At 56.4% G+C, this 20,416-nt stretch overlaps 6 protein-coding genes across 6 annotated transcripts; 3 read left to right on the top strand and 3 right to left on the bottom strand.

Annotated features, from left to right (window-relative positions):
- Positions 1-2,670: 2,670 nt before the first annotated feature.
- CcaverHIS019_0504600 (uncharacterized protein) lies at positions 2,671-7,666 on the top strand (the record flags this gene model as incomplete). The annotated part of the gene is made up of 5 exons (XM_060601621.1): positions 2,671-2,771; positions 2,816-3,293; positions 3,326-4,439; positions 4,474-4,720; positions 4,756-7,666. 5 exons carry the CDS (start codon positions 2,671-2,673, stop codon positions 7,664-7,666), a joined length of 4,851 nt encoding a protein of 1,616 aa, XP_060458097.1.
- Positions 7,667-8,304: 638 nt separating this feature from the next.
- CcaverHIS019_0504590 (uncharacterized protein) lies at positions 8,305-10,102 on the top strand (the record flags this gene model as incomplete). Its single annotated transcript, XM_060601620.1, has 5 exons — positions 8,305-8,934; positions 9,063-9,364; positions 9,584-9,654; positions 9,695-9,920; positions 9,973-10,102. 5 exons carry the CDS (start codon positions 8,305-8,307, stop codon positions 10,100-10,102), a joined length of 1,359 nt encoding a protein of 452 aa, XP_060458096.1.
- Positions 10,103-11,335: 1,233 nt separating this feature from the next.
- CcaverHIS019_0504580 (uncharacterized protein) lies at positions 11,336-11,785 on the top strand (the record flags this gene model as incomplete). The annotated part of the gene is made up of 2 exons (XM_060601619.1): positions 11,336-11,510; positions 11,748-11,785. 2 exons carry the CDS (start codon positions 11,336-11,338, stop codon positions 11,783-11,785), a joined length of 213 nt encoding a protein of 70 aa, XP_060458095.1.
- A 1,106-nt stretch (positions 11,786-12,891) lies between these two features.
- Positions 12,892-13,296, bottom strand: CcaverHIS019_0504570 (uncharacterized protein; the record flags this gene model as incomplete). Its single annotated transcript, XM_060601618.1, has 2 exons — positions 12,892-13,013; positions 13,134-13,296. The coding sequence occupies 2 exons, from the start codon at positions 13,294-13,296 to the stop codon at positions 12,892-12,894; spliced, it is 285 nt and encodes a 94-aa protein (XP_060458094.1).
- Positions 13,297-15,019: 1,723 nt separating this feature from the next.
- On the bottom strand, positions 15,020-15,327 carry CcaverHIS019_0504560 (uncharacterized protein; the record flags this gene model as incomplete). The annotated part of the gene is made up of 3 exons (XM_060601617.1): positions 15,020-15,027; positions 15,060-15,225; positions 15,256-15,327. The coding sequence occupies 3 exons, from the start codon at positions 15,325-15,327 to the stop codon at positions 15,020-15,022; spliced, it is 246 nt and encodes an 81-aa protein (XP_060458093.1).
- Positions 15,328-18,236: 2,909 nt separating this feature from the next.
- On the bottom strand, positions 18,237-18,639 carry CcaverHIS019_0504550 (uncharacterized protein; the record flags this gene model as incomplete). Its single annotated transcript, XM_060601616.1, has 3 exons — positions 18,237-18,328; positions 18,448-18,503; positions 18,542-18,639. 3 exons carry the CDS (start codon positions 18,637-18,639, stop codon positions 18,237-18,239), a joined length of 246 nt encoding a protein of 81 aa, XP_060458092.1.
- Between the last annotated feature and the right edge of the window lie 1,777 nt (positions 18,640-20,416).

The following is a 20,416-nucleotide window of genomic DNA, read 5'->3' as shown; positions in this document are numbered from 1 at the left end:
TGTCTACTTAGTCATAGGTATTACCTGTTGGAGGGAGGAGGGAGGGGGGTGGGAGTTGTGGGTGACGAGGTCATGTGCTCTACTGCTGTACTTCATGGCTGCTTCGGATTGGGTTTCCCACAGAGCCACAGAGCCTATTGAGCGCCGTCAGACTGCCTCTGGCCATTTGCCCTGAGAGTGGCCATTGGAATGCCGACGTTGACCCCTTGTTCGCGGTATTACCCCATTTACCCCGCCTACCTCATAATTGTCCTACCTCCTCACCTCTTCCTACCCCTATTCGATACCCCCACCTATTATTACAAATGTCAACCTCAGGGTAATACAAAGGGCTAAAATTTATTGTTAATTTCAATCTGGATCCGCCAATGCCACCGGTTAGAAATGACATTTTGCCTTTGCGGCATCTTTGGTTGAGAATTAACCCTCCAAATGGCCTCCAAGTGGCAAAGTTGCCCTGATCGGCCCTGTCAACTTAAGTGACCAACCCGTTTATCCTCTGGTCTAATGCCTTTCCCTGGCCACCTCTTCCACCTCTGAACGGATTGGATCAGGAACCAGGAACAGTGGCGTTCTTACGCCACTGTTCAGTGACGTCGGAGACCTCGCTTCAGAGCGACCAGCTTGTCAAAATGTTAGTTTGCCAGGCAGAGGTTGGGAGCCCACATAGCCCACCAGGACACCATCTTACGTTTTCGCCCTCGACGTCGACGCTTACCAAAGTGACGTGGCCAACAATAGCCTACTGCCGTTCGTGTCTCACACGCGAGGCGCGAGGCAACGCTCGACGTCCACATGTCAACTGCGCGTTGAGTTGGAATGCTAGTTATTGGAAGCCATGGGGTTCAGTTGTCATGGCATTCCAGAAATCGCGCACAGGCAGTCACGTTAACGTCACGAGCCCGTTTCAAGCCATCGACATGGACCCAGGACCCGTGTAATGGAACATCCCTCACTCTCACTTCGTCGAATCTTGGTTTAATCCGAGCATGCAGTTGCTGTTTGGCCTTTCAGCGCTTGGCAACAAGCCGCCTGAGGCCTAACCACCTACCATGCGCGCGGGTACGTTTCATTCTAGGTGCGTAGGACGAGTGGCTACGCCCCAGCTGCGCTCCAAATGCACCAACGACACCAATTCTGACAGTCGGCTCTCTTCGGGGAACCCGATCCCGCTCCACGGCCAATGCGTCATTGTCCTTCCCGATCACGTTTGACCTGAGCCAAATCTCCCTCTCCCCCATCTATGCAGACGGCATCAGCAACAGGCCAGCAGGTAGCAAGCCGCCTGCTCCACAATCACGTATCACGCGCGCCTACGACCCAACTGAGCTCTTATGTCAGATCGTCAGATCCGGGCCACCCACCGTTACTCAGCCATCCCAGCACCGATCGGCTTTGTCACTGAACGGGTGTGGATATTGTGGAGGAATGCTGCCCACCATCCATTCCTGGCCATGGATCTGGTGCATTGCCCAGGTGCTTCGCCACTCACAACCAGGTCACCAGCGATCCAGAGATCCAGAGAGCTGGTCCCCACCGATCCCCCGAGGACGAGAGACGACAGGCGAGAAGCTTGTCTTGCTAACACCACCCCTTCTGCACGCTTCACACCTTGCAGCACTGAAGCCACAGTAGGCCGTGGACCAACTCTCGCATGTTCTCAGCCGAGGTCTCGGTGACAACCGACAGACAGGTACAGGACCAGGCACACGCTCACCCGACAGTACTGTTTTGTGCACAATTGATCTGCACTGTTGAGCTCGCAAGGTTGCAACTTGTTCAGAGCGTTCACAGCTAGCGCAGCTCGGAGAGTGTCGCGCTGGCATGGCCGCGGTGTTCGCAACTCAACAGGTTCATGTAGATCTTGTACTGAATGTTGTCCAATTGCCCAAGGCTCACAGGTACAAAGGTGGTAGTTGTGCACAGTTGTTCCTGGACATGTTCAATTCGTCCTCCATGCGATCCTCCAATCGTCAATCTACCCACTTGCTTGGGCCGGATCCGGCCTTGTATTTTAAGACATTCTGGCTTGGCCGACAGTAGAATTTGTGCAGCCGATAAAGTCATATCGGATCGAGACCCGCCTGTGCACCATGCGATGCTTATCGGGGGAAATCCGAGATCCGAGAGCATGACACGCGAACATGAGTCAACTGAGATTTGGCAGAGGAGCAGAGAAGCAGTGTAGCAGTGGATCAGAGTTTAGTAGACATGAGGGTTCAACCCTGGGAGTGTGAAGGCATGATGACCATGCGGCTTTGTGGAAGCGGATTCAGATTAAATCAACATTGACACACATGGTCCATACTTCGTTCAGATGATTCATAGGTGATGCACTTTTAACCCATTTCCTTTCCCTATTAGCTCGTTGAGCAGCTCCAACCCCCACTCGACCACCCAAGCTCAAGCTCCGGCTCCGGCTCCGATACCGGGTTAGTCGACTTATTTCAATCTATCCGCGTTCCGCGTTGACTAGTTGGCTCCAAAGCCGTAAAGTCGATCAGCATCGAGTCAACTGAACCCCGGCCAGAATCACAAGTTTATTTCTTGGTTACAACTCGGTCCATCAACTTTCAAAACTACACCGACGTCACGACGTCACCTCATCCCTACCTCAACTTTCTCCTCCATCAGCCACACAAACCAAACAGTGGCTACCGCCTAGCCGAAATGGCGTTCGCACAAGCTCAAGGCATCGTGCAGGCCGCCAAGGTGGCATACATGGGCAGAGGCTACATGACTGCGTTCAAGGAATCCCGCCCAAAGCCACAGTGAGTACGGGCATGAGAATGAAACGTTCAGCGCTGACGGCCAGTCCCGCTCCCTTCATTCTGAGGCATACACTCTTCCTCCTCCCTCTACTCGCCGTCATCTCAGCCGTCGCTCTTCTTCTCTCCTATGGTATCCCTTGGGTCTATAAGCGCTATAAACGCCGCCAGGGCGTCTTCCTCGAAGGCCAGGAGGGCGAAGAGGTCGAGATCGAGGTGGTCCCACCCGTCATGCCCTCTCAAGGGCTGTGGTCCGACCTCCGTGCTCACGTCCGCGCTCTCATGACCGAGGGTGCATTTATCGCGTTACTCGATTTTGTGCGCACGATCTGCCTCTGCGTGCTTGTCGGTCTCAGCATCCTCGCTGCTATCCAGGCAGAACCACCACCCAAGGAGGGGAAGAATGAGAGCTATGCCGAAATCATGAAGAAGAAGAAGAAGAAGGGCAAGAAGAGGAAGGACAAGCCGATCCTCGACGAGTTCTCAGCACTCGAGTGGGCAGAGTTCGGCGTCAGCTTCTTCTACGTGCGTCCTCTGACTGTCGTTGCTCACACTAGCTCTACAACCTCCTCTTCAGCTTCCTACTCCTCACGCTACGCCGCACCAAGCTCCGCAGAAAACTCACGAACCATGTCGATCTGCTCCTCATCCTCGCGTTCGCTCTGTACGCGTACCGCGACATCTGGCCGTCGCTCACATACTACCTCTCGCCGTCGGACGTGAACAACTGGGTGACTTGGACGCGTATTGGCATCCTCGGATTTGCTGGTGTCATGATCCCCCTCATCCGCCCGCGCACTTATGTCCCAGTCGACCCCCTCAAGCCGACTCCGCCAGAGCTGATCCATCCCGAACAAACGGCGCCGCCTCTCTTCTTCGTCTTCTACGAATTCATGACCGGCCTGGTCCTCAAGGCGTGGGGCACTTCCTCCCTTCCTTATGATGACTTCCACCCGTTAGCCGACTACGACCGTGCTGAGTACTTGTACGGTCAGCACATGAAGACACTCGACCCCGTCAAGCGCCGCGAGCAGGGGCTGCCTCAGCGCCACCTGTTTTTCAACCTAGCGTACGTGTTCAGGTCCACCCTTTTCTGGGCGAGCATGATGTGCGTCGTCGCTGCGATCGCCGAGATTATGCCGGCGTACGCGATCAAGAACGTCCTCACCTACCTCGAAACGGACGGCGAAAATGCTCGTATCCGGCCCATCCTCTGGGTCTTACTCCTCTTCCTCGCCCCGCTCATGTCGTCTCTCGCCATCCAATACTACATTTTCATGATGACTCGTTTCCTCGTCCGCGGCGAGGCTATCCTGACCCAGCTGCTCTTTGACCAGGCTCTCCGCCTCCGCATGAAGGACAGCGTCGGCAGCGAGGAAGAGAAGCTTGATGGCGAGGCTTCGGGCATCTCGGTCGACACCCCCGACGAATCGCAGATTCTGGACCCCACGGTCCAGGCTGCGCACGGCAACTCAGCTGCAAAAGCGGAAACCGAGCCTGTCGCCGAAGCTAAGGCGTCCCACAGCCAGGGCATCGTTGGGCGAATCAATGTCCTCATGGCCCAAGACGTGGAATCTGTCGTCGAGGGGCGTGACATCCCTCTGGTCATTGTTTACATCCCAATCCAGGTCGCGCTTTGCCTCTACCTGCTTTATGAGGTTCTCAGCTACAGTATGTCCAAGCTCGAGTTCAACATTGACCCCAGGCGCGCTTTTCGGTGTTGCTGCCATGATCCTTACGCTCCCCCTGCCCGGCTGGTTCACCGCGCTCGCGACAAGGGTACAGACGGGCAAGATGGAAGCCACCGACGCCCGTGTCGATGCGGTCACTGAGGCGGTTGGCGCCCTGCGCATTATCAAGATGTTCGGTTGGGAGGAGAAGATCAAGGCGCGCATTGCTGTCAAGCGCGAAGCCGAGCTCAAGCTCACGTGGAAGCGCCGTGTGCTGAATCTGTGAGTTGTGGATTGGTTGGGCCAACTAACCACAGCCTGCTCGAGATGGTCAACATCCTGCTCCCCGTAATGGTAATGGTTGCGGCGTTCGCCGGGTACACTCTCGTCGAGAAGAAGCACCTCACTTCGTCCACCGTCTACACCTCAATGGCAGTGTTCGAGCTCCTAAAGGGTCAAATGATGATGGGGTTCTACATGATCTCTGAGTGGATCACCTCTGCTGTCTCACTCCAACGCCTGAACAAGTTCTTGAACGAGAGCGAAATGATCGACGCGTACTCACAGGGCAACCAAGTCGTCGTCAACACGCCGGAGAAGATCGAAGCCGAGAAGGACGGCTTGATTCGTGTTAAGGACGCTGTGTTTGCGTGGGGAACGGACTCTCCCGACAAGAACGTTATCAACTTCCGCCTCAGGGTCCCAGATGTGACGTTCTGGAAGGGCAAGATCAACCTTGTCTGCGGTCCTACCGGCAGCGGCAAGAGCTCTTTCCTTGCGGCTCTCATCGGCGAGCTTCATTTTGAGCCTGAGAACGACACCGCGTTCTTCCACCTGCCTCGCGAGGGTGGTGTGTCCTTTGCCGCGCAGGAGAGCTGGTGCACGTCCACTTCCATCAAGGAGAACATCCTGTTCGGCAAGCCATACGACCGCGCACTCTACCGCAAGGTGTTGCACGACTGCGCGCTGGAGACGGATCTCAAGCTCTTTGACGACGGCGACGAGACTGAGATCGGCGAGAAGGGTATCACCCTCAGTGGCGGACAGAAGGCTCGTGTCACACTGGCACGCGCAATCTACTCTGGTTCCGCCATTGTGCTCCTCGACGACATATTTGCTGCTCTCGACACTCTCACGTCGCGCTTCATCCTCGACAACCTCTTCAAAGGCGACCTCGTCAAGGACCGCACCATCGTGCTCGTGACGCACCACACGCACCTCGCTGGGCCTGTCGCCGACTACATGGTGATGCTGGACGCGGATGGCAGTGTCGCGCATGCCGGGCCCATTGACGCCTCGATGATCTCCGCAGTCCCATCCGAGGTTGACCTCACCAGCGCGGGCCAGACGTCCGAGGTGGACGAAGACACGACTGTGGTACCGACTCCCGACGACCTCGAAGAGGCTGAGGAGGAGAACGGAAACGGTCACGCGAAGAAGCCTTCCAAGCTCATCAAGGACGAGGAGAAGTCGGAAGGCCGCATCTCGCGCCGGGCACTCATGTCGTTCTTCGGCACGTTCGGCGGGCCGTCCTTCTGGATCATCTACTTTGCTCTGCTCTTCGGCGGCCAGGCCTTGGCGTCCTTCCAGACGTGGTGGCTTGGCCGCTGGGCGAAGGCGTACGAACAGGTCCCTGACCCCGACTGGGTATCAGTTCCCTTCTGGCTTGGCCTCTACGTGGTGTGGGTCGTGCTCAGTGTTCTGGGTTTCGCGGTATCCGCAATCATCTACTACATTGGCGCGATGAAGGCGTCGCGCGCGATTCACCAGAAGCTGGTCGACCACATTTTTGGTGCATGCATGCGCTTCATCGACACGACACCGGTGGGCCGCATCATCTCGCGCTTCACCAAGGACATGAGGTCGGTTGATGGTCCATTCACCGAGCTCGCTGTTGGGGTGTTCGATATCACCATGGGCCTGATCATCAAACTGGCCACCATTGTCGTTATGGTCCCCTTCTTCAGCATCCCGGCCATCATCATGGGCGTGCTCGGCGGATTTATCGGCGAGATGTACATCCACGCACAACTCAGCGTCAAGCGTGAGATGTCGAACGCCAAGAGCCCACTGTTCTCGCATCTGGCCTCATCAGTTTCTGGCATCGTCTCCATTCGTGCGTACGGCGCTCAGGAGCAAATCAAGAACCAGACGCGTGAGAAGGCCGACAAGTACACGCGCACGGCCACTGCATTCTACAACCTGAACCGCTGGGTGACTGTGCGGATCGACATGCTCGGCGGTCTGTTCTCCATGACGCTCGCCATCTTCCTCGTCTACGTCGTCCACCTGGGCCCCGATACCTCTGGCTTTGTCCTCATGCAGGCCATTTCGTTCGCAGGCACCATCCTCTGGTGGGTTCGGATGCTCAACGACATGGAGGTGCAGGGCAACTCGGTCGAACGCATCGAAGACTACCTCTCCATTGACCAGGAGCCGAAATACCAGAGCCATCTTGCGACGCCCGCCGCCTGGCCGTCGTCTGGCGAGATCGTGTTTGAGGGTCTGAGTGCCAAGTACTCCGAGGATGGCCCGACCGTGCTTGACAATCTCACGTTCACCGTCAAGAGCGGCGAGAAGGTCGGCATTGTGGGACGAACTGGCAGCGGCAAGTCCACCCTTGCTCTCGCTCTCCTCCGCATGCTCCCGACCACAGGTACGGTTCTAATCGATGGCAAGGAGACGGACAAAATCAATCTGCACGACTTGCGCTCGAACGTGACAATCATCCCGCAAGACCCAATCCTGCTCTCGGGCACTCTGCGTTTCAATCTCGATCCGTTTGGCGAGCGGCAGGACGCGGAGCTGAACGACGCACTTGACCGCTCAGGCCTTCGTGCGGTGGCACGTGCTCCTTCCGGCGGAGCCACTCCGATGCGCATCACGCTGGACACGCAGATTGCCGCTGGCGGCTCGAACCTCTCGCAGGGGCAGCGGCAGCTCGTGGCGCTCGCACGCGCACTTGTGCGCCGGAGCAAGGTGCTGATTCTGGACGAGGCGACTGCGTCTGTTGATTTCGCGACCGACGCGGTCATCCAGAAGTCGATCCGTGACCTGCCGTCGGACACGACGGTGCTGACGGTGGCGCATCGCCTGGCGACTGTAATGGACTACGACAAGATTTTGGTCCTTGGTGCGGGCAAAGTGCTTGAGTTTGACTCGCCTAGCGCTCTCAAGGAGGACAAGGACTCGTACTTTGCCAAGTTGGTGCAGGCGATGAAGAGCTAGTGTAGCTGTAGCTGTAGAATTGTTGCTCTATGGATGTGGTCCTTTGCAGTAGTATATCCTAGCATTATGAAGCTCAATCAGTTGGTGGCCGCTTGGCCCTGTAACCACATCGATCGCAAGCCAAGTCAAAGTTCCGCGCGTGCCTTCTACCCCACCCGTTTCCCCGTTCATTTCACCAGTTGCACCCGGAGGTGGGCACATGAGGAAGTCGCAACGCATACACTGAATACCAAGTGTAGAACTTGCATTACACCTGCTTGCTCTTCCATCCACCGACCACGCCGAGCAGACTGGTGATCGTTTGCGTGCATCCACTGGCAGTGAGGACAACAGCCCGTCTCCGATTTCCGTGCCAACCCGCGAGGCGAGGGGGCGTGCCCTGGCCCACATCCGACCATCTCCGATCACTTATCCGAAGGGAAGTCACCGGCACAAAGTCATCCGCCAAGACCGCGTTCCACATTGACACGACCAGCAAGCATCTCTGTCCAAACCTCCCGCGAGTAACGCGTGCGGACGACTCGCGCTCTCATTGTCGACATATTGGATCCGCCTGATCGCCCAGCTTCAACCGCGTCGCGGGCACCGCCAGTCGAGCAAGTCCATCCCTCCCTCTTCATCATCTTCTGCCATCCATCATGCGCTGGTTCCACACCCCCGCGACGCCCGACAACCCGCATCCGCGTCATCCCACCTCTGCGGAATATGACCGCCCCTCGAATCCTCGCGGCCAGAGCCTAGCAGGCTACCCGGGCGTCTCTCCAGTCCCCGGCGTCGTGCCAGAGGTCGATGAGCCGCCCCTCCCCCACATCTCGCCTCTCAGCACGCTCGCAGCCCAGCTCCGAGGCCATCCACCCTCGCCCTTGGGACAAGTATCTCCCGAGGCAGCAGCGGCTGTTGCCCGCGCCGCCGGCCAGCACTTGCCCGGAGGAGAACCTCGGGCCGAGCAGATATGGGCACCACTCCCGGAGGAAGAGTACGACAATCTCGAAGAAGACTACGAAGGGCCGTTGACGTGGCGCGAGAAGTTGCAAGAGAACCAAGAGATCATTTCGACGTTTATTGCGGGCGGACTGGCAGGAGCTACGTCCCGCACGGCTGTTGCGCCTCTTGAACGCCTCAAGATCATTCTGCAGGTTCAATCGGCGACTCCAGCGTCGGGGGCGGGGGGACAGGCGTACGGCGCAGTCTGGCCAAGCTTGGTGCGCATGTGGAAGGACGAGGGCTTTGCGGGCTTCATGAAGGGAAATGGCATCAATGTCGTGCGGGTGAGTCCAGCGAGCGTGCGCATGAGCCAGGAGAGGGGAGGGCAAGAAGAATGGAGAGGAAGAGGAAGAGATAGAGACGTCAGCCATCCGAAATCCCAACGATCGCAAAGCACAGAGGCTGACCCCAGATTCTGCCGTACTCGGCACTGCAGTTTACGTCGTACGGGATGTTCAAGAGATGGGCGCAGGAGTGGAGTGGGCCTGACGAACCGATCGCAGTTCCACTGCGCTTGGCGTCTGGCGCTGGCGCCGGTATCGTCGCCGTGAGCGCGACGTACCCCCTCGATCTTGTGCGGGCGCGCCTGTCGATTGCAACTGCCAACATGGCGAGCTCGTCCAAGCATGGGTTCACGAGCGAGGACGCCAAACTCGGTATTGCGGGGATGACGAAGAAGGTGTATCGCACTGAGGGTGGCATTCGGGGTCTCTAGTGAGTCGTGAGAGCGAGGGGTGGGAGTGCAATGTTGCGCACATCAGAGCTCGAGGCGGGAGCTGGAGCTGGAAGAAGAGGGGGATGGAGAGGGTGAGGGAATGATGAGAGGGTGATGTGAAAGCTGGGAACTGGAGGAAGACGGGGAAGCGGAACCCGCACGCCGGTGTGCGGCTGGGTCTTGTCCGCGCCACCACCACACACACACGCTAACGCCAGCCGCGGCGCATGGGCCACCGCCGTTGGCGTCGCGCCGTACGTCTCGCTCAACTTCTTCGGGTATGAATCGAGTGAGTAATGCCCATTTGATGTTACATGAGTTGACGGCAGTGAAAAACATCATCATGCCGCCTGAACTCGAGATGGGCGACACTGAGTTTGCAGCCCGCAAGCTCCTCTGTGGTGGCCTCGCCGGTGCCATCTCGCTCCTATTCACGCACCCTTTCGACGTGCTGCGCCGCAAAATGCAGGTCTCGGGCTTGGGCGGTGAGAAGGGTCTCGGCGCGATCGGGACGCTGCGGGAAATGGTGTCCGAGGGCTTCTGGAAGGGAATGTAGTGAGTACCGATCCGACGACTTTGGATCTGCAAAGGTACTCGCTGACGCCAGCCGCGGTCTCGTGCCCAACTTTGTCAAGATTGTGCCGTCGATGGCCGTGTCTTTCTACACCTTTGACACAGTGCACGACCTCTTAGCAGAATGGGCCAACGACGAGGACGACGAGTCGTACGAGGCGTAACCAGTCACTTTGGGCTGGACTAGGCGTGAGCATGGGACGACGTCGAGCTCGGCTCCGTCGCCCCACGCCACGCCACGCCACGCCGCCACGCCACGCCAGTGTAACACTACTTACCATCTACAGATCCGTGGCAGCGCCCGTGTACATTAGCATATGCATGGCATCTAACCGAAGTAGTCTCTGCTTGGGAGGAAGAGGAACGCCTGGGCCGTGGGAAGCGGCCAGTGCGGTGCCATGGGGTTGACCTGTTGACACGTTGACCTGCAGACCTGCAGAATGCTTGAGCGAGCAGTGCGGAACCCCGTTGTTGAAACGCCCGTGTCGTCGGAACCAACGGCCAACGGCCAACGGCCAACGGCCAACGGCCAACGGCCAACGGTCAACGACCAAGGGTTGAAACGGTAAGTCTTTCCATCGGGTTGGGTAAACTCTATGTAGAGGCCAGTGCGGGTGAGGCGGAAGAGGTGGAGGAGGCCGACGAGGCGGAGACCGAGGAAGGATATGCTTGCTGAATCGAACAACCTGCAAGGGAGGGTAGTGAGTAGAGGGTAGAGGGAGAGGGGATAGCTAGACCAAAGTCATCAACCTCACCAAATTAGGCGTCCATCCCTCCGTTAACGGTATCCTTTTCAGTCTTTGATCTTAGAATTGTTCAACGGACCAAACAGCCACAGTCGAGTCATCACAGCCTCCGCCCCACTCTCTACAGTAACAAAACACCGCCACCGCCACCACCGCCGCTCACCACATCCATCAACCACCAACAACCGCAACGAAACAATCATCACCACACGTCACATTCCCCTTGCCTAACACTCATCTCGATCTGGCATCATTGCAATTCCTCCGCACCTCGACCTCGCCTCAGTCGCAAACCCATCATCCCCCTTCCCCCCTCCCCCTCCCCCTGCCCCGCCTCATCGCGTTCCGTTCGTCCGTTCCTCCACCTTGCTCGGAAAACCTTCTCGCCACTCCGCCCCCATCACTCCGCTCCCATTCCCATTCCCACCATCCCCAATTGCCACAACCCCCTTGCAGCACCAGCTTGAGCTTCTCTCGCACCTCTTTCCAGATTCCGCCGGCCATCACTCTCCCCCTCACTAACATAAGAGGGCGCTCTGGACCACCTTCCTCCCCATCCTTCTCAACCTCTTCTCTCTCCTCAACCATACTCGCCTCGACTTACATTGTCGAACCAGCTCCGACTTACATTGTCGACCACCCCTCTACAACATGAACCCCTACTACAGCTACCCCTGCGCGGCGCCCAACTACGCCTACGCTTACAGCGCAACACCCAACCACTACATCCAGATGCCGCGTGGTCCCTACGACGCCCCCGCTGTCGTGCCTATCCAGCCGGGAGTCACGCCAGGCCAGCCGTACTATTACCCCCAGACGCCGCCCAGTGAGTGCATACTGGAACATGTGGTCCGCTGCGTCACCAAGGAGGGCAACGCCGAGTGGACATATGAGTGGCGGTATACGTATACTACCCCCACCCAGGATAGCTCCGTCCCTCTTCCCAAACCCAAACCCTCCTCCGCCTCCGCCTCCTACTTGAGCGGCAATATGGGCCCCCGCCATACCTGTCGCTGCTCGGGATGCCATAAGAATAAGAAGAAGAAGAAGTAGCTTACGCCAGGCTCGGCGTCGGACCAGGGTAGCCAGAAGTCGAGCTAGACCAGATTGGCCTACAGTATCATAATTCCTAATCATACTTGTGTTGTTGTGCTGGGCCGTTTGAGATCCATGCATGTGTTATGTGCTTTGTGCTTTGTTCTTTCTGCTCTGTTCTTTGGGCCTTACTGGGGCTCAGCGTGGCCATTGCACTCTTCCTCCTCATCCGTATCGTCGCAGACAAGGTCGCAGTCGGCGGAGATGGGGTGGGGCGTGGGGTCGTGGGTAGCGAGGGGCGGGCCGGCCGGATGGGCGGGATGGTCGGTAGACCCGGACTGGTGTCAGCTGAGCATGATTGGCAGAGCTCACCTTGGGAGGAAGCATGGCGGATGAGTGGGAAGTGGGAATAACGTTGGGTAGCAGTCGCACTTATGAGCGAGCTGCGGGAGGGAAGGGGTGAAGAAGGGGTGCGAGCTGACCCGAGCCGTTGCGAACAAGGCAACGTCGTCAAGTGCGAGTTTACGTGGTGAGTTGAAGTGAGAACCGTGAGGCGAGGGGCTTGAAGGGCAGGTTATGAGTGGAGAGCACGCTGGTGCGAATATTGTGCATGTGAGTGGGAAGATGCGAGTGAGCGGCGCGTTGCGAGGGTGGCGCGATGGGTGACCGGTGCCCATGCTGTCCATCTTGCCATCGTCAGCTCGACACTATCCCATGTCAAATGCAATATTTTTAATTGCTGTTTGGGCAAGTTGATGCATATGGGTTTAAGGAGACTGGCTGTCGACATCGATCTGTACAGTAGCGGTCAGAATTCTGAATAGTTGTTTGGAGAACGAGCAGGCAGATCGACAAGACACTTGACATGTTGACAATTATGCATGGTCTAATGTAGATTGATGGATTAAAACTACCTCATTAAAAAGGTCTACTCGGGATACTCACTTGAAGAAGTGTTCCATCCGACATTGCTTCTCATGCTTGGCCGCATCAATCCCCATCCTTCCTTAAACGTACCACAGGTTAACATTCCACAAAAACTATCCAGTCACCAAGCACATTCACTGCTCCCTCCGTTCTCCTTGCTCACTGCTCTCCTCGCCCACTTTTGCATTCTATACTACTCTACATCGCACGGACTGGACATCGCGCTGACTGGTCGCTGGCGTTGTTTACGCCTCGGCGGGGGTGACCTCGGGCTCGGCAGCCTCCTCAGCAACCTTCTCCTCGACCTTCTCGGCCGGCTCGGCAGCCTCATCAGTAGCCTTCTCGTGGGCCTCCGAGGCCGCCTCCGCTGGGGTTAGCTACACCCGGGGGCACCAGCTGAGTGGAGAACTAATGGAAGGAAGGCGAATGGAGGAGGGTGACGTGTAGCAAGGGATCGTTAGGGGATGGGAAGAAAGACAACACTCACTCTCCTTGGCGTCCTCGGTCTTCGAAGGAGCAGCCTCGGTAGCCTGGCACTCGGTCGACTCTTGCGAACAGCAAGGCTTAGCCTCGACAGCGGGGACCTCCTCAGCAACGGTGGGGGGGACGTCGACGACGGCAACGGGGGTAGTCTCGGTGGGGGCGGACATTGTGTATGTGTATGTGTTGTGGTTTGGTTTTGATAGGTGCAGGAAGGTAGAGTAGATGAGAGAGTGTTTGGAGTGAAGAGCAAGCTGCAGTTAGTTGGGAGCTTATATGCTGCTCTGGCGAGTGAGGAATGACCGTGGGGAAGGAAGGTGTGTTGGGGAGGAAAGCGCTAGTTCCAAGGGCCAAGATGCGTGCTTGTCGGATCAACTGGACAGAGGGAGTGCTGCGTGGAGCGGGCTTTGGACGTGTTGCAGGGTGCGTGACTGTCGACTGTCGCGGGGGCGTACATATGGATGGTTGCGAGGTTGGGAACGAGATTCTCCTTGCCCCAATCTACATGCGCCCCGACTATCAATGTCACGCGTTTCGAGATGCAAAGTGAAAGCCATGCAACGTGCATGGTGCAATGTGTGGCGGTTATGGTGATTCTTGGCTGAGTGTGGCAGGTGGCAGGTGGCAGGTGGCAGGTGGACCTGTTGGGTGGATGTGGATGCGGCATGTGAGCGGTAAGGTATGGGGGCCATGTGGGGTTGGTGGGGGAAAGCCATGATCTGTGCGCTAGATTGTCACACGACCATGCAAGCCATGTTACCACTGGGCGCCACCTTTCCTCGAACACTCCTGCTGCTCGACCATTGTCCCATCGCACGAGGTGGTGCGTTAGGATCGTTCTATCGGTCCACACAAGTTCATGTCAGCTTGCCAGTTAGCCAGTGCTTTCCTCGGGGACAGGGCAATCTGCAACACCTCTTCATTGATTGATACAACAACGTCTACTAGGTATTTCTGGTTTGATTATTATGACTATCGTCCATGTCATGTGTGGAATATAGGGTAAGTGAACGCTCAGACTATGACTCGGCCAGTGCTTCGGGTGTATCTGGAACTGGGGCGATGGATAAGGTTAAGGAAGGTGGCGCGTTCTCGCCAAGGTCGCTTGCCTCGCCCTCGCACTCGCCCTCTGACTTGTGGAATGGGAGGCAAAGGAGGGGCGACGCGGGGCCCGACGCCACAGGGATGGCGACTGGGCATGGATCGGGAAAAACCAGTTGAAAGCAACTACATCTACTCGTACCACGCACATAGTGACAGCGAGCGTAAAGACGTAGCGAGAGGGTTGATGACTAGAGTAAGCCCTGGTGCGAAAGAGTACAGACACCAACCAAGACGTGCGTCGGGAACATGGCAAATCACGTCGTCCCCGGACCATTAGACTTACCATTGTGGGTGGCTCGCGAGGAAGAAGAATTTACTGGTAGAGAGCTAGAGATGATGGGGAGTGAGTCCTTTGGGGAGTCGAGGGAAGCCTTAAGCCTTGTCTGCGTCACCGTATCTACCACCTCATCTGACTAAACTGGGACAGATCACCCTTCAGCCCTTCGACCTCGGCTCCCGATCCGAGGCTGCCATGCCGGCTTAATTTCCCAGCTTCCCAAGCCTACAATCCCGGGTCCCCACTTGCTCCGCAGATCAGAAATCTGACCTCGGATCGGGCTAGCAGTTCGCTTCTCATGGATACATGTCACGGTCATACGGTCGCTTGTCTTTTTTCCTGCGGATCTGGCCAGACTCTTGAGCCGGGCCCAACGCTCGGGCCTCGACCTTTTGGGACTCAAACTGAAACTAGCTAGCTACACAGGGAACATGGGGAATGCGTTGGGGTGCTTGGACACACGTCTGCGCCGTCGTGAGAGCCCTCACACAGCGTTCTACACCCACACCGCCCTACTTGTCTAGAGGTCAGAATTGTTATGGGTAGACTCACCTTCGTCCGAGGACTCGGACTGCGAGTCCGATCCCTTCTTGACTTGGGAATGGACGCGCATGCAAAGTGGGCATTTATCGCCTTCACAGCCGACTTTGAACGTCGCGCGACTGCGCTGACGCTTTTCTCCCACGTCCGAGAACGAGTAGGAATGGAACGAGTCGAGCTTGTGTTAGCTTTGAAAGCAAAGGCGCACCAGTGATGAGTAGGGTCCGTTTTCGGCCAGCGAAGTGAGGGACAGGACGCGCTTTGACGGCTTGAGAGTCATGGTGAAGTGTTGACAAGAGAAGCCTTACGGCCTTGTGGTCTTTTGACCGATGGTCAATGGGCGATGTTGGATGTTTGATGCATATGTATGCGCCGAAGAATGTGTCGGCACGCGGTGGGTTGGTCGGGATGCATCGGTTGCGGATAGATGGGCAGACTCGGGTACACAATACCTTATGCCGTGCGAAGCACCAACACGCCGCCGACGACATGCGCCACCATTGTTCGCATCTGTATCTAGTTAGAGTGTCTAAGAATGAGCATCACGCGGCATGTACACACCACTCGACACCCGTCCCACGCTCACAGGCACCATTCACCCTCAAACATGGAACCGTGGGGTCTAGAATCTATGCATTGTTAATGAATTGGTCTATTCAGACAGACCGAGATACGAATAGAAGTAGTCGTCGTGTTCGTGGGTTGTTTGGGTTGTTTGAGTGGGTTGGTTTGACTTGGTTTAGCACGAACCCCCAAGACGAGGTTAACTTACGGTAGGTGCGGTAGGTGACATGGTGGCTGCAGGTTGCGGTGCGATAATTCAGTGAGTCGATGTGAGGAGTGTGACTTGTGAGGATTGTGTCTAGTTGGCGCGCGCCTCGAGGCTGGTGGATCGTGGGTGTGTGTTGCTGTTCCCACCTTTGCATGTTATGTATCCCACAACCAACATATGGGACCCCACCACCTCGTCTACACCCCACCACTTCCGATCTGGGGGTGATGTTGGGGGTTGTGTTCAAGTTGGGGACAAGAGGTGACTCAAAACGCGATCGATGCGGAATGTTAATGGCAGACCGGCGGTTAGCGGAAAGGGACGGAAACGTTCGGGGTTCCAGTTCTGGATTTGTCGGCGGTTGGGCCTGTGGATGACGGACGCGATCGTTCGGTCCCGTTCCGCATTCCGCGAGGGCGACGCGTTCAGAGCTCAGCAGCCGCCGGCTTCGTTAGCATAAGATGGGCGTGGTGGGCGAACGGAAGAAGAGTTGAATCGCGCTTGTCGTCAGGAAAAAGACGGCGCGCTTCGCGCCTGTTTTCCATTCTGATCGTCTCCTTGCCGATCTAATGCACCATGAGACGATGCCAAGCTAGATGGAATCGGGACAATCCGGAACGATGCATGGTGATACAAAACTACAGCAAGTCCTTGGACCATTGCACTTGAGAGTGTGCGCGCGGGGGACCTAGGGAAATTGGAGTGAACATGGATCCATGGAGGTTGCGCTTGGGCATACACGTGATACGGCCTGTGGCGAGAGATTGGTTCTGGTGCTAGTGCTGGTGCTGGTATGAGCCGTGCACCGGGACGTGGGATGGGAGAAGCAGGCCATCCTAAGAGTCCCGGGCGGAATTTCCCGCAGAGTACGAGTAGAGTGAGACTCACCATGAACAGAGCAGAGCTCGCGAGCTATGGCTACTCCGTTCCGACCCACACGATGGGGATGTAGACTATCTCCTCGTCTGGGCCGATAGGCTCGAAGGGGCCATACGAGATCGAGACGGAGGGGGACTGGTGTCAGTGGCGTCGAAAGTGAGACCTTACATCCATTGTGGCGGTCGGTGTCCGTGTGTATGGGAGTTTGGCTTGTAGAGTGCCAGGTGACAGTTGGGAGACAAAGGAGTAGAGTGGCGAGGGTGAAGCGTGACGGTGGTGAGTGCAAGAGTGCAAGCAAGAAGACTGGGTTTGGTCGAGTTATAGCTAAAAGTGGCGCGGCCTGGACTGGAGGGGCGTTTGGGTTCTCGAAAAGACGGTCGTTGGTCGGCCGTACGCGGTCTTGGCGCCCTCAATGCTTCTGGGGCGGTGGCGGTGGTCCAGGTCAAGGTCCAGATTAGCTCTGGGGCGTTGAATATGTGAGGGAGGACAAGGATTGGAGGCGGGTCTGGCGTCCTGGTGTAGGGGTGCTGCTAATCAGCCTGGGTCGATGATACTGATGATGTTGGTGGCTGGGGATGTGGTGTGAATGAGAGAGATACTCTGTGTTTATGACTAGCTCTGTGTATCTTCATATCAAACCATACGTATTTTCCCCTTGATCATGGATCACCTTCGACCTTACGACCTTGGATTGACGCGCCACCGCACGGACCAGCCAAGGCGCAGGGCCCTTCGTTCTGGACCGGTCTGTCGTCCTTCCGTCGTCGGTTGTCACTTGTAATGTTGGAATGGGCATGGGCACTACAGATGATTCAGTTGACTTGGATGTACACCTAGTTGGCTGTGCGCTAGGGCCGGAGCGAGACTTTTCCATCAAGGCCGGCAACGCACCGAGTAACGCTCGAGCTTGGAGCTCCCGAGATCCCGGAGGTCGAGGGGCCCAAAGTACTGGGCTTGGTGAGTGGTGAGTGGTCAATGGGTCGGGAGTAGTTGGGCCGTGCGGTGGCGGCAAGGTGGGATGTGGGATAGTGGGGGTCGACGGGGCCCTTGTACGCCCATGGGGCTGCCCAATGGAATCGACGTTGGGCAACCAACAGACATATCAGGAATGCAACTGCGAGACTGGGCCTGGACCGCTCGCCAAGGCCAAGATTTCAAGCCCAAGGCCAGCGCTTGCACAGCAGCACCGGAAGGGAGGGTTGGTCCAAGCGCTGATCCTAGTTTCCGGGGGTTCTTTCGGTGACTGCAAACTTTCCGGGGTTCTGGTCGAGAGGTAGGGGATCGAGGTTTGGGGATAACGCGTCGCGTCCATGCGTAGTCGGTACGAGCGGGTCACCGTGATATGGAATGAATAATCGATTGAATCGAATATGGAAAGGTGCAAGGTGAATAAAGTGTGACAAAAAAGGTGTGACAGAAAGGTGCGACACAAAGTAATCACATTCCGCTCCCACTCGCTCAATCTAGTCCTGGCCATCCCACATTCTCATTTCAGCTTTTTCCAAGGCCTAAGGCGGAAGGACTAGCTCAGGATTGCACTACTTCTTGCCCGACTTGGACGAACCAGAGGGCGACGAATACGTCTGGGTCGTGCTTCCCGCAGGCGAGGTGTACTGGGTATAACCCGAGCCTGGCATCAAATACCGTCCGGGGGAGAGGGGAGAGGGGAGAGGGAAGAGGGGGAAGAGATGGAGGGAAAAGGAAGGCCATGTCGGTTCGCAATTGGGAAGGCTGGAGGGTCATACGCACCGCTATTATAGTACTTGGAGCCGTTCGTGTTCTGGTAGTAGTACGAACCATTCGTGCTATTGTCAGAAGGCAAGGGGAAGGGGACCCGACATACTTGGAGTAATGATAGCCGCGGTCACCAGAGTCGCTCTGACGGTTGCAGTAGTGGTTGCCCTGGCTGTTGGTGCCGCTGTACGTGACCTTGTCGGGCATGATGGATTGGTTGTGTTGGGTATTGGGAAGGAGGTGAGAATGAGAATCGGAAGGGGTTTGAGCCTGCTTATATATCTATTCAGAGTCAAGGAAGGTGGTGGTGACGTGAATAATCTGCGTGTGTAAAACCGGAAGTGACAGTCCGTTGGCCGTTGGGCGCATGGGCGAGGATGGCGAGGGGGGGGGGGGCGAGGGAGGGCGAGGGGAAACTAAGATGATTGTCAGTCGTCTCGCACGAGAATCTGGGAATGTCATACCCACGCTCCCACTGTGACGGCACACAGGAAGCCAACCCAGAGAATTGCTTGTTGGCGCTGTGCGACTGCGATGATTGCGTCGAGTGCGTTGAGTTCCCAGACGGCCACGTGTACTGCGAGTACCCAGAACCTGGAGTCGGATACCTTACACCAAATGCGCTCACCGTTGTTGTAGTACGTCGACCCATTCGTGTTCTGGCAATAGTACGGATCGCAAGTGCTATTTCCAGTCGGGCAGAGCGGGCAACCAGTCAACCCACTTATAGTTGTGGTAGCCACGGCTGCCGCTAGAGTCACAGTAGTTGTGTCCCTGGCTGCTTGTGACGCTGTAAGTGACACTGTAAGTGACTTTGTCGGGCATAGTGAAGTAGAGCGCTGAGGAGCTTCAGAGGCGCCCCTCAGCGGCCGGGTTTATATCATTGCTGCTAAGATGACTGGAGACTGCGGTCATGGCGGGAACAAGCTGGTGTCAGATGGGAGGGATTGTCATTTGACGTTTGAACAAGTGTCGGGAGGCGGAATGTGGAGGGGTTTGGATTCGGCCTACTTTATGAAACTGGAGTCATCAAGTATGACGGCATGTTGCATGGCCTATTTGGCCTAAAGCAGCTTTAAGTGCTGGTTGGATCGGATAAACCATCATGCGGACTTGAAGCTGGGAAAGCTGGGAAACAAGGTCCAGTTGGCTCATTTAAGCTCTGACGTTAGATTGCGATGTCGCCATGTTCTCAGAGATGAGAGATGGAGATGAGGGAAGGGCAGACAGTCACCGTTACATTGAGTGAGTACTTTGAAGCCTGCGGACGAGCAGCTCGTTCAGACGTAGGTCACTGGATGGATTCAGCAGAGGACCACCTAGTGTGGCTTAAGGCTTGCTCGGCTGGTTGAAGCTTAGGCCTAGAATGGTGATCTGTTATTGGAAGCGATGTGTGCCTTTTAAACCTTGATGTGAGCTCCAGGGAGAGTAGGAACCAAGTCTGTACCGAGGCATATGTTAAAGGGTGAATTCGGTTGGTGAGGGTCGAACATTACAAAGTCAAATACCAAATGGTCCTTGAATTTAATTTGTAGGGAATGATTTGTATTAGACAATAACACAGGAGGTTGGTACGTAGGTGCCTGAGAGGTTGAATACTTAGGTGATCATCGCCATCACTTTGAAGAGTGCCTTGATTCGCCTCAGGCATCACTCCTCACGTCCCTCACATACCCTCTGTACCTTTGAATAACCTTTGATCCCTCTTGGAATGGACCCTCTTACATACCAGGTGAACAAGTGGGGGCAAGGAAGGTGGTCATCTGCCATCTCACTCTCTGTACTATAGCGCTCACCTATCAAACCCCTCTGTCTAGAGATCCATCATCCTTTGGCGTGGACCCCCTCATTCCCTTACCTTCCTCCACCCCCCCACCCTAGTCTCGTTTCCATCTTGAGCCAGTCCAACTCGCTGATCTGCCGTTAACATTATTCCCCCCATCGCTTGCCCATTGCCTATTGCCCATTCCCCACCTCATCACTC

Source organism: Cutaneotrichosporon cavernicola (genome assembly GCF_030864355.1).
Source record: "Cutaneotrichosporon cavernicola HIS019 DNA, chromosome: 5".
NCBI classification, from domain to species: domain Eukaryota; kingdom Fungi; phylum Basidiomycota; class Tremellomycetes; order Trichosporonales; family Trichosporonaceae; genus Cutaneotrichosporon; species Cutaneotrichosporon cavernicola.
The sequence above is the reverse complement of the archived record's forward strand: the minus strand, read 5'-3'. Positions and strand labels throughout refer to the sequence as shown.